The 13699-nt window shown below is 31.6% G+C and overlaps 1 protein-coding gene across 1 annotated transcript; it reads left to right on the top strand.

Moving 5' to 3' along the window:
- Positions 1 to 1940, top strand: LOC124939840 (WAT1-related protein At2g37460-like). The gene is made up of 7 exons (XM_047480294.1): positions 1 to 263; positions 341 to 403; positions 482 to 598; positions 668 to 908; positions 986 to 1147; positions 1218 to 1369; positions 1451 to 1940. Exons 1-7 carry the CDS (start codon positions 49 to 51, stop codon positions 1665 to 1667), a joined length of 1167 nt encoding a protein of 388 aa, XP_047336250.1. The 5' UTR covers positions 1 to 48; the 3' UTR covers positions 1668 to 1940.
- The last annotated feature ends 11759 nt before the right edge of the window (positions 1941 to 13699 follow it).

Here is a 13699-nt window from a genome sequence, read left to right as displayed (position 1 = left end):
TACAATTCATTTGCCACAGCTGGACAAATCATACAAAAGAAGGAGAAGATGATGACCCAACAACAACAGGATCAGAGTAAAAGCAAATTCTTTCACAAAGCTAAACCTTTCTTTGCAGTCATTTTCCTGCAATTTGGGCTAGCCGGAATGGATATCCTTTCAAAGGCAGCACTTAATGAAGGAATGAGCAACTACGTGTTTGTTGTTTATCGACATGCGATAGCAACAATTGCTTTTGCACCATTTGCCTTCTTTCTTGAAAAGTCAGTCTCAATTTCTCTCCCTTTCCATGCAAAAGTTAAATCAAGATTTAATGTTTTCATCATGTTTTGTTCAACAGGAAAACAAGACCAAAGATGACAGTTTCTATCTTCATTAAGCTAATGCTACTCAGTATACTCGAGTAAATCAATCTCCTTAATTAGTTATCAATAGCCAAATGAATGTGTTGATCAAGTCCTAATTCTGCCTCTCTTTTCAGGCCAGTGATTGATCAAAACTTGTACATACTGGGAATGAAGAACACAACAGCAACATTTGCAGCTGCAATGTGTAACGTTCTCCCTGCCATAACCTTTGTCATGGCTTGCATATTCAAGTAAGCCACATAAATCTGAGTTTTTTTACTGAAAAAAGAGGCAATTTTTATGAATACTTTCTGTTGCAGGCTTGAAAATATAAGAATTAATAGCACCCATAGCCAAGCTAAGGTTATAGGAACCATAACAACAGTTGCAGGAGCTATGCTAATGACAGTGATAAAAGGTCCAGTCATTCATTTGTTCTGGACAAAAGCAACTAGTAATATTCCCATAGAAGGCAACAATATAGATCTTCAACATTCAATAAAAGGAGCAGTTATGATAACAATCGGGTGTTTCAGTTGGGCTTCATTCATGATCCTCCAAGTAAGCAACACTTTGATTCCCATTAAGAATAATACAATTTTCTAATTTAATACTTTTCCTTCTTTGGATTTATCCAGGCTATCACTCTAAATACATATCCAGCTGAACTCTCACTCACTGCGTGGATTTGCTTCTTGGGAACTGCTAATGGCACAATTGTGGCACTTGTAATGGAAAGGGGGAATCCTGCAGCATGGGCTGTACATTGGGACACTAAATTCCTAGCTGCTTTCTATAGTGTAAGAACATACAACTTTAACATATCTTTTCTTTTCCTTGGCTAATATTTAGCTTAAAAACATTGTGCAGGGAATAGTATGTTCAGGTCTGGCTTATTATATTCAAGGAATAGTAATGAAAGTGAGAGGGCCTGTTTTTGTAACAGCCTTCAATCCCCTTTCCATGGTAATAGTGGCCATTATGAGCACCTTTATTCTGGCAGAGAAGATGTTCTTAGGAAGGTAAAAAAACCACCATTTTCATTAAAAAAAAATACTTAGAACAAGCACATGACTTAACAAGTCTAAATCCGTCATTTGCAGAGTAATTGGTGCAATAGTCATAGTTGGTGGACTCTATCTTGTTATTTGGGGAAAAAGTAAAGACTACAAATCTTCAGGCCAATTGGTTGATGAAGAAATGTCATCAAGTAAACAAATAACATATGAAAGCAACAGTGGAGAGGAAGCAACAGATCATGAGAAGACAGGAAGAAAAGATCAACAAAACTATGATGCCAAAAACAGTACTATGGTCTAGGATGTTTCAAGTTTAGATGTGTTTGAAAACAATAAAACTCAGAAGTTATCCTTAGATGTGAATTAGAATTAGAAAATGGTGCGAAGACAAAGATTATGAGGCAAGAGCTGATCATAAATGTATTGTGGAAGAAATGTAAGAATACTTGTCAATCATTTTGTAACAAGAGAAGGCACCTAAGCTTGACCAAGAACTGTCAATTAAGGTATTTGGGCTTAGAAAAAACCCTTAAAATTAGACCGAAACTATCTATTTTATTCTATGCAAAACTGAATCAGGTAAAGTTATTTGTGAATCATACCTTATTGTACTTAGAGTTGTTGATTTTATTTAAGTTGTATTGTAACAAGTAACAATTCAATTATGGTGTTTATGACAAATAATAATATAAATGACAGTCGAAGTAGAGGACTTGTTTCAAAAAGAGCTGATAAATTATATTTGGTGACAAACAAGTTAAAGAGAAAAGAAAAGAAGCTATTATTGAGCATATTGATACTCAAATAAAGATACTTGATTGATTTTATTTAAGTTCTAATTTAACAAGTAACAACTCAATTATGGTGTTTATGACAAATAATAATATAAATGACAGTAGAAGTAGAGGACTTACTTCAAAAATAGCTAATAAATTATATTTGGTGACAAACAAGTTAAAGAGAAAAGAAGCTATTATTGAGCATATTGATACTCAAATAAAGATACTTGATTAATTTTATTTAAGTTGTATTGTAACAAGTAACAACTCAATTATGGTGTTTATGACAAATAATAATATAAATGACAGTCAAAGTAGATGACTTACTTCAAAAAGAGCTAATAAATTATATTTGGTGACAAACAAGTTAAAGAGAAAAGAAGCTATTATTGAGCATATTGATATTCAAATAAAGATATTTGATTAATTTTATTTAAGTTGTATTGTAACAAGTAACAACTCAATTATGGTGTTTATGACAAACAATAATATAATTGACAGTCGAAATAGAGAACTTACTTCAAAAAGAGCTAATAAATTATATTTGGTGACAAACAAGTTAAAGAGAGAAAAGAAGCTATTATTGAACATATTGATACTCAAATAAAGATATTTGATTGATTATTTAACTAAAGTCATGTCACTAACTTGAAAGTCAACTTATAGTTTGAATGAGATTTATTGTTTCCAATAATCATTAAGTTTGCACTCAGAATAATTAATTGTCCACTTCTTACCAAATTTTACTATAGTTGTGCAAATTTAACTTAAGTTTATGCATCCTACATCAACTATTTATAGTCACTTAAAATACTTATAATGTTAACATAGTTGGGGTAAATATATGGGGAAATTTAACAAAATAACTCAATAATTATTTTTTTTTTTATGAGAAATGACCAAGGCCGGATAAAGTTTGCAAAAGCGATCTTTTTGGTCTGTCTCACGACGAAAATACCCATATGCGTCACGCGGCGCAATCATCGCGTGCCGCGAAGAAATGACCTGATAATATTTGCAAAATTGACCTCGCGTGATACGATGGGTGCGTCGCGTCACGCGAGGTCATTTTTGCAAACATTATCACGTCACACGAGGTCATTTTTTAAACATTATCAGACCATCCCTTTGCGTCACACGATGTCATTTTTACAAACATTATCACGTCACACGAGATCATTTTTGCAAACATTATCATACCATACTATCCCTTCGCGTCACGTGATGAATGTTTCTTGTGACATTAAGAGGTATTTTCGTCTGAAAAGTCATATTTACAAATTTTATGATGTCATTATTAGGGTCATTTCCCCTAGTATATATATAGCCTTATACAATGTAAACTCTGATTAACACAAATAATAAGACAAACACATGACAAAATTTCGGGTTTCAAATTTTTTTAAAGATGGTTTGTTTTACTATTATTATTCTTTTGTAAATTTAAACTGAATTTTTCAAAGAATATTTTTTTATAAATGAACACTTTTTACAAGATTTTTTTTTTTTATAAATTAACAAATTTTAAATTAGATTGTACGATTAATCAAATAATATTGTGCTCATACTATTATTTCGGTTAACTAATATATCTGACTTTGATAGGAAAAAAATAAAAATAAATAAAATGACTATATTGAAAAAAATATGTTTTTAAAAAGTTAAACTTTTGGTTCCTAATTTACATTTAATCGGTAACTAGGTCACATTTGTCATGCCTAAACAAGATAAGTTGAAAGAAAATATTTAGAAACATTTTAAAAGTTACAAGACTATAAAAACATTAAAATTTAAAAGATTTGAGAATGTTTACAATTCTGCATTTGATTTAAATATTAATATTTTTTTTGAATAATATTTAAATATATTCAATTAGTTCTCTAACAAATGAATGATAATTATTTGGAGTTTTGTGCAAAAGATAAATTCCATAGCAAATCCTCATTTTGTTGTGGCACAAAAATGGTGTAGTAACACCTATCATGTGACTATTAATAGAAAAGGTAACAAATAAATTAAGTGACCAGCTAATACTATCTTTTTATTTTCATGGGAATATAAACAAGCATACTAAAACTAATTAATATTTGAGATATGCTCAAAGCATTTATTGTCTGCAACATATATGTAAAAATCCAAAATACAAATTAAGAGAACAAATTTAGAGGAACAAAGTAAGTGTCTCTTACAAATTATATTACAATTACATGATAAATCATACATAAGAAGAAGACAATGACCCAATAACAACATCAAACTAAAGGAAAATGTTGTCATAGAGCAAATCCTTTGATTGCAGTTATTTTCTGGCAATTTGGACTATCCGGGATTATAGGTAGGCATCCTGTCTAAACAGTCATATTTGACTTGAACTATTCATGCCAGACTTTTAATCGCGTTGTGCCGTGTCGAAATCCATTCTCATCAGTGTCATATCGTGCCTTGATCCGCTCAAAATATCACGATCTATGAGCTCATTCGTGTCGTGCTAACTCGTGTCAATATGCTTATTCGTGTCGTGTTAACTCATATTTACACTCGTGTGTCGTGTTGTGTTAACTAGAGTTGATCATCGTGTCGACACAATCATGTTGTGTCTATTAATCAAACTAAGTCATCTCGATCCTCTTCCTTCTATTCCTCCTCCTCCTTCTCTTCCTCAATCTTCAACTCCTCCTTCTCTTCCTCAATCTTCAACTTCTCCTCATTCTTCTCTCTAAAGATTCAAACTATCACTTCACTATGAAAGATTATTGATAAAGATTTAGGGTTAATAAAGAGAAGCATGAGAATGAAACACAAAAGTGATAACTCATATTAGGTCACATCCCGTTTATTAAAATGAGTGGTAAAAGTTTAATATAGTTCTTACACATCCGTTATAATTACAAAATGATATCAAATTTAACATTAACTTATGAATATGCTAATTCTTTCAAAGTTTAACCTTCTAAGTTTTATAGTTAAATTATAAATAAATTATTACAACTCGATACATAGACATTCCTATGTTTACAACTCGATAAATGGGCATTCCCATGATACATAACTTATTTTAACACTCCCAACATCCTTGAGGTTCAACTTGGACAAGAAATCTTAAAATCTACCACAATCCAATGCCTTGGTGAAAAAAATCAGCAATCTGAAATTGAGTATAAATATGTTTGGGCATAATAAAATCCTCTTTAAATTTATCTCTTGTAATATGATAATTGATTTCTAGATGTCTTTCATGAAAAATTGGATTTTCGGTGAAATGAATTGTAGCTTGATTGTCACACCACATCGTGATCACTAGCTGCACATTTTCTTTAAAATCTGTTAGAATATAACTCATCCAAACAAGTTCATATACTAATGAAGCAAGACTACGATAATTTGCTTCTACAGTTGATCTTGATACCGTAGTCTATTTTTTTTTTGTTTTTCAAGAAAGAATTAAATTTCTTAATTTAATGCAGAATTCAGTTAAAGATCTGCGACTATCTGAAAAATTTGCCCAGTCGGCATTAGAAAAACACTCAACAATTTTATCAAATTTATAAAGATAAAAAAGACCAAGAGAAGGATTACCTTTTAGATAACTCAATACCCTTAAAGTCGACTGCCAATGTAATGTATTTGGTTGATGCATATACAGACTAAGTTGCTGAACAAAAAATGCAATATCTAGTCTTGTAAAATTAAGGTAAATAAGTTTACCTATGAGTCTTCGATATTTTTCTGGATCTTTTAACAATTCATGACCAGATTCTTCCAATTTAAGACATTTCAACATTGGAATTTTTTCAGGTTTAGAACTAAGAAGTCCTGTCTCGCTAAGAATTTCAAGAATATTGTTAGGATTGAGATCGCCGAAGGAGACTGGGGGCCTTGCTAGGGTGAATGCTTACACACACGCCGATTGATAATAACCATGTTAGAGGTTGATTATCGGTTTCTATTCTTCGCAAGTTGTCACAAACTCTTGAACTAAGTTCAAGTGCAAAAGTGTTTGTTTCAACTTGAAGCAACGAATAATCGGTTTGGAAGATTTAGAAAGTAAAGAAGACAAGACACAAGAGATTTTATGGATGTTCGGAGCAAACTCTCCTACGTCACTCCTTCTTCTTAACCTCGAGAAAGATACTCTTCTCAACCTTGAGAAGAGTATTCACTAGAAGATTTGGTTAAATACAACACACTTGTACACAACCCAGTTGAACAGTTATGACTTAATTATTGTCTACTTTCGAACTCCTAGCACACACACCACTTGTTGATAGATACTCTATCAACTTACAAAGAACTTGATACAATGATTTTCGGTATGAAGATACTCTCTCACACACAAAATACGCTGAAACAAAAGTTTATAGAGAGTTTTTATTAACAAGAGAGCTCTGATCTTCAAGGTTCTGCTTCTCTATTCTTCAAGTCTCTTGTTATATATCCAAAGCACACAACAACAGTCATATTTTCTCTAATGGACATGTAACAGTCAAATTTGCTTCATAGGACACTAGTCTTTGTTTGATTGGCTGAGTTTCAGAATTGGTATAGCAGAGAAGATCTTCTTTGATCTTGTCTGTTCTTGATAAGAGAAATCCATTTAATGGAGCCTGTTGTACTAAAACTTTTTTTGCAGAGATTTTGACATTAATCTTGGCATGTGACAGTCTGTCTCTGCTGCATCTGCTCCCAAGAAGTCTTCATCAGACTTGCACTAAAATGACAACAAATGAGTCTGAGATTATAAAAGCTGCTTTGCCAGACTACTCATAACGAGAGCTTAATTTTGAGCTGAGATTGATCAGGTAAAGGAAAACATTTATTCAGATGCTTTATTTGATCAATAATCGGTCCTAATTTAAATACTGAAGACATTTAATACCGATCTTATTAAATACTGAACATACTCCATTAAATACCAAAGTAATTAAATACCGATTTCATTTAAGTACTGAAGTTATTTAATACTGTCGAAGTTATTTAATACCGGAGCCTCATTAAATACCGGAGACATTTAATATTGAAGGCTTTTAATACCGGAGCTCATTTAATACCAGACTTGCATTTAATTCCGAAATCATTTAATAATCGGAGCCTCATATAATACTGAAGTGATATAAAAACCGATTCCACTTCCTTAGGAAAAGCCGAGCATAAAACCAATTACATTACCGAAGATATAACCGAACGCGCCGTCTTTATAAGACTGAAGTATAAAACCGATTTTACTGAATAGCCGACCATTTTACCGATGATAAAACCGATCGCGCAACCTTTATAGAACCGAGTATAAAATCAGTTTTTCTTAAATAGCCGAAGATAAGACCGATTTGCGCCAATTTTATAGAACCATTCATAAGACCGATCCCGCCTACCAGTTTTACCCATTTGAAAACCGATCTGAAAAGCAATTTCGGTATTTTCTTAGCTTCCCTTAAATAACAAAACTTTAATTATTATTTGCAGCTGGTGAGATTCGACTCCTGATCACCCGTGTGACAAATAGAAGTGCTTACCACTGCATTACAACACCTTGTTGTTATCTTTAAAACAATTAATATACTTGATATGACTTAGCAATTATACATATATATAGTTTAACTTATATATTTAATTGAACTTAGTTTTATCCATTCATTATTAAAACTTTTCATAAATTCTAACAGTTATATTCTAACAAATATATTTGCGTTGATTAACAAAAACTCCCTATTTTGTTCTGCTTATTTCCAGTTCAAGAAAAAAACTTTATCTCTTTCAAGTCTTTAATTAAAAATTGATCATCCAAAACCTTTTTAATTTTTGAAATTTCTATCAAATCATTTCTAGCAATAAGCATGTTATCAATATACACAACTAAAACATAAATCTTATCATTTTTATGTTGAATAAATAAATAATTATCATGTGGTGATTCTTTAAAAGCATAAGAAATCAACATATTGGTAAATTCAACATTCCTTTGTCTAGAAGACTACTTTAGTCCATACAAACTTTTCAAAAGTTTACAAACTTTTATATTTCTTGAATCAGAATAACCCTATGGTTCTGTCATATAGATATTTTCATTAAGGGTACCATGAAGAAAGACATTAACTTGATGCAAATGCCAATTATTAGCAGCGGCCAAAGCTAAAATCAATCTAATGGTAACAATTTTCGCAACAGGGGAAAAACTATCGGTATAGTCAATTCCTTTTCTTTTATTATATCTTTTTTGCCACAAACCTTGCTTTTAGTTTACAAACTGAATCATCATGATTGATTTTAGTCTTAAAAATATATCTATATCCTATAGCTTTTTCTCTTTTAGGAAGACCAACCATTTCCCATATTTTATTGTCTTCTAAAGTTTTAATGTCATGTTTCATTGCTGTATTCCAACCATCATTCATATTTGCTTCTTTGTATGAATGTGGTTCATTGATCTTAGTAATATTCATTATGAATGATTCCTTTTTTAAATTATTTAATTTATTCAGGAAAGAAAAAGTTTTAGGAACATAATGGAATTTACTAATACTCATAATATAGTCTTTTGTCTAAACATGTTTTCTTTTTAGTCTATCACTTTTTCTTAATGAATCTTTAAAACTTTATTGAATAATATCATTAGAATCTAGTGCTATTTCTTCACTCTCATCTAAATTAGAGATATTTTGTTGTAGTTCATTTTGTGTCAAGTTATTTTCTTGAAGATTTTATGTTAATTTTTTTGTTTCTGGAATATTTTGATCTGAAAAACATGTGTCAAAAATATCACAAAAATTATTTTTATTTCAACAGAAATATTGTTATTATTATTATTATCTATTTGATGTTCTTTTTCAGCAAATGGGAAAATGTTTTCATAAAATTTTACATCTCTTGATGTAAAAGTTTTATGATTTTCAAAGTCATATAATTTATATGCTTTTTTACCTATTTAATTTCCTAGATAAATTGATTTTATTCTTCAACTATCAAATTTGATTTGTTTGGTTTGTTATTGGAACTATAACAAAGACATCCAAATGTCATTATTTCTTCCTAATTTGGTTTTTAATTTTTTAAAATTTTGTATGGACTTTTAAACTTTTGTTTTGAGAAGCAATCTATTAATAAGATATATAGTCATAAGAATTGAAAAAGTCCAAAATTTTATTGGTAAGTAGGATTGAAACATTAAAGATCTTGCAACTTGTAGCAAATGTCTATATTTTCTTTCAACAACTCCATTTTATTTAGAGTATAGACACATGTTGTTTGATGTAAATTTTTTGTTGATTTAAAAATTTTGTTACACTTTAAATTTACAAATTTGGTACCATTATCTGTTCGAATTGTTTTGATATTACCATCATATTGAGTTTTAACCATTTCATAAAACTCAATAAGTTTATCAAAAACAACTTCTTTACTTTCAAGGGCCTATTTTCTCTTTATTCTTTTGGGGCCAAGAGAGGTGATAATTGTTATCTCTGAATAGAAAGAACGAACGAAAAGAAAGCCTCCTTATGTGTTTTCATAAACAAATGTCAACTCAAAAACATGTATGAGTCGGGGTTCCGTTGGTAATCCACCCTATATGATTCCAAAATTCCCTCACGCCCACGAAGGAGTTGGAGGCCCATGTATATGTTTAATTCTTGGATTTCGGTTCACTAATGTCCAATCTCAGAAACATCCAAGTGCGTTTACTAAAATAATCAACTAAAGTAAGCATAAAATTTTTTCCCTATATGGACCCCAAACATCAATATAAATCAATTCTAAACATTTTGAATTACTAGTTTCATTAATTGGAAATGACAGTTTATTCATTTTAGATTTGTTACATACTTCACAATGTTTATTTTTTGAATTGTATTTAAGATAAATATGTTTTAGTACACAATAATAAAGATGTCCAAATTTAACATGCAAAAAGATTATTTTCAACAAAATTTGTACAAAGTGAAACATTCATCTTATAGCTCAAGTGGAGTTAACACTTGCTGATCGGAGAAGCTATGATGATGAAGAAGATGATGATAAATTGCTTGATAAATACGGGAAAAGGAGGAGATAGAGAATTTTTTGGCTGATTAGCGCTGCGTACATGATGGGTGTGATCCAAGAGAGCGACGAGAAGGTGATGAGTTTTTTTAGGGAACCAGTTTACTCATTTTTTCCATGATTCTGAATCTAGAACATACCAATGAGTAAACTGGTTGGCTTTGATCTTCTTATTATACTCTTATTGTTTGGTTATATTTTAGAGTGAGTAGTGGTGGAGGTGAAGTGGCAGCGGGAATGGTGACAACCATAAAGTAATGGGAGAAAGAGAGAGAATCAAAGATAGCTCAAATCAATATATATATATATATATATATATATATTAAATAAATTAAAAATAATATGATAATAATTTAACGAACTTTTTACACCGTTAATAAAAAATTTTAAATATAACAAAATAGTGTAAGTATAGTTCTTAAAACGATAAAATTTTAGAAGAGTCCTAAATTTAACAAAATCTTACCACAAGAACCCTATATTTTTATCATTTATCCCGTTTTAAAACATAAATAAGATTATATTCAAATTCTAGAATAAGAAAAATATTTTCAAGAATAAGTTTATTTGTTAATTTCACTTTACTTGTAAAATTGACATAAACCTTTGTTTTGTTGGGAAGAAATACATAAATTGGTTCAAATAATGCTTAATCTCAAACATATTATATTTTTAAAAACATACATGATTACTAACACCAGTATCAATGATCCACAACTATTCTTTGAGTTTAAAAAAATTATATTTATTTGATTTAGAATAATTATGGATTTCACAAAATACATAAGAATAAAACTGACCTGCAATATTTCTGCTAAATGATGATTCAAAAGAGGAGGAACTATTATGCTTTATTTGTTGCAGCATAACACTCAACATATTAATTGTTTCTTGAGAATATTCTTGTTGAGATATGTTTTTTTTCTACCACATCACAATACCTAAATTGAGTGGACGCCATGAAACTCGATTCTTCATTTTCTTCCCTTCTTTATTCCATTTCCACCACTCAAGATACCTTATTAATTTGAAGCAACCCTCTTATAAATGTTCAGTTTCTCGACAGAATTTATAATGCAAATTTTCCGTTGAGTATCCCCCTTTAGTGACTTTATTTTTTGTCCCGACTTTACTACAATAAATTTCTCCACCATTATTGATTGACATTGCATTATGTTCAATATTCTCCTCCCCACCTGACTAATTTCCCTTTATTTTTGAACCGAGAGAATAAAGCATAAGCTTTATCAATATATGGTGCAGATTCATACACAATGTTGGGTCAAATTATTTTGACTAAGGGTCAAAGTATTTTGACTAATGAAATTTTGATGATGTGTTGGTATAAAATTTAATCTAAGCCGTCTAAATTGTTTTTGGTGCAGGTGTATTGAAAACATGTTATATTAGACTAAGTCTGAATGAGATTCATTAAAATGATTGGCTATTAGATGCATTGGGTTAGACGTGCAGTCTAACGGATGCGTAGTTAGACGTGCAGTCTAACAGATACGTAGTTAGACGTGCAGTCTAACGAGTACGTAGTTAGACGTGCAGTCTAACGGATACGTAGTTAGACGTGCAGTCTAACGGATACGTAGTTAGACGTGCAGTCTAACGGATACGTAATTAGACATACAGTCTAACAAGATACATAGTTAGACGTGCAGTCTAATAGACATAGTTAGACGCGTCGTCTAATAGATGAGAGTTAGACGTGCAGTCTAACTCTTTCAGATTAGTCTGAAGGGAGACGTAGTTAGACGTGTAGTCTAACGGATACGTAGTTAGACGTGCAGTCTAATAGATACGTAGTTAGACGTGCAATCTAACAGATACGTAATTAGACGTGCAGTCTAACAGATACATAATTAGACGTACAGTTTAACGGATACGTAGTTAGACGTGTAGTCTAATAGACATAGTTAGACGTGTTGTCTAACAGATGAGAGTTAGACGTGTAGTCTAATAGACATAGTTAGACGTGTCGTCTAACAGATGAGAGTTAGATGTGCAGTCTAACTCCTTCAGATTAGTCTGAAGAGAGACGTAATTAGATGTGCCATCTAATATATGAGAGTTAGACGTGCAATCTAACTCCTTCAAATTAGTCTGAAGGGAACCGTAGTTAGACGTGCTGTCTAACAAATGAGAGTTAGACGTGCAGTCTAACTCCTTCAGATTAGTCTGAAGGGAACCGTAATTAGACGTGTCATCTAATCCCATTAGACCAGGTATTCTAATGGATCCTGCTATTAGACTTGGGCGTCTAATTTCATTAGACTTGTCAGTCTAATTGAAAAACGTCTCATGCCATGCTTAAGCAGTTGATTGAAGCTAACATCCGTCTACCCACGATCAACTAGCTATATGCTACTCATGCTCCATTTTCCAGTACAGATCAGTACGACAGCCAGTTGCAACCAATTAATTAATGCCACGTAAACAAATATTCTTCTCACTACTTGTTTCTTATAGTAATATCCTAGAAGAATATTTGGCGCACTACCAGATTGGTACGGCCATGATCCTGGTGCTCAGAGTCTACTATACCTATGTACTATGGAGGCGTTCCAATGGAAGTTTGCCACGTGTCATTATAGAAGATTCGATCATTGGTACCTACTCTCTATTTAAAGATCTTCAAGGACAACAGAAGAACTATTGGAATTACAGAGAGATATCGATCTAACAATTGCTGAACACGAACGATTTGCTTTCTTGCTTTAATGTGTGTACATCAAGAGAGTGAGAGAATCAAAGTATTGTCTAGCTGAGTGATATTCTTCAATATACTGTAAGTCGAACAAAGTTTGTTCTGTTCAATAGTGTGCTAGTCGTGCAACTGTATTTGATTCTAAGAAACGTATAGTGAATCCTTCCGGTGGTTGGAAGAAGGTGTGACGTAGGAGAGTTTTCTCCGAACATCCATAAACAACTCTTGTGTCATTTACATTCTGTCATCTTCTCATTCTTTGGTTCTTAGCTTCAAACCTGAGCAAACATTTCCGCACTTGAATCGTTCAAGAGTTTGTAAGTGTTTGTGTAGAATAGAAAATGATATAAATCCTTAACAGGAATTCTATCAAATCGTTTATCCGAAGTCGTCATCAATAGCTAGACCCCTGTCTTTATCGATTACGCCGATCCTATCACACAAGAATCTGATTTCTTACAAAATTGTAAGAGTCATTTAAACCTGTCAAGAATTGACTCATTCTCCTTTTAACATCATCTTCTACTTGGTCTGAAATTCTGTAACATTTGTAAACTCTAATCTTGCAGTCACATCTTGGCAATGAGTTTAATGCCCTGAATTCATCCCACAATTTATTCATTTTAGAATAATAGGGTTCCATAATACTTGATCTTTGTTTCATTAAACTAATCTCTCTTTGATGTTGGAAAGAAGACTGTTCATTCTTGACTTGATATCGTTTTTTGATTCCTTGCCAAAACTACATGGTAGTCTCAGTATGAACAAAGTTTTATTTCACTTTTGCAATTAACGAATTCAATATCC

Source organism: Impatiens glandulifera, chromosome 5, assembly GCF_907164915.1.
Source record: "Impatiens glandulifera chromosome 5, dImpGla2.1, whole genome shotgun sequence".
NCBI classification, from domain to species: Eukaryota; Viridiplantae; Streptophyta; class Magnoliopsida; order Ericales; family Balsaminaceae; genus Impatiens; species Impatiens glandulifera.
The sequence above is the reverse complement of the archived record's forward strand: the minus strand, read 5'-3'. Positions and strand labels throughout refer to the sequence as shown.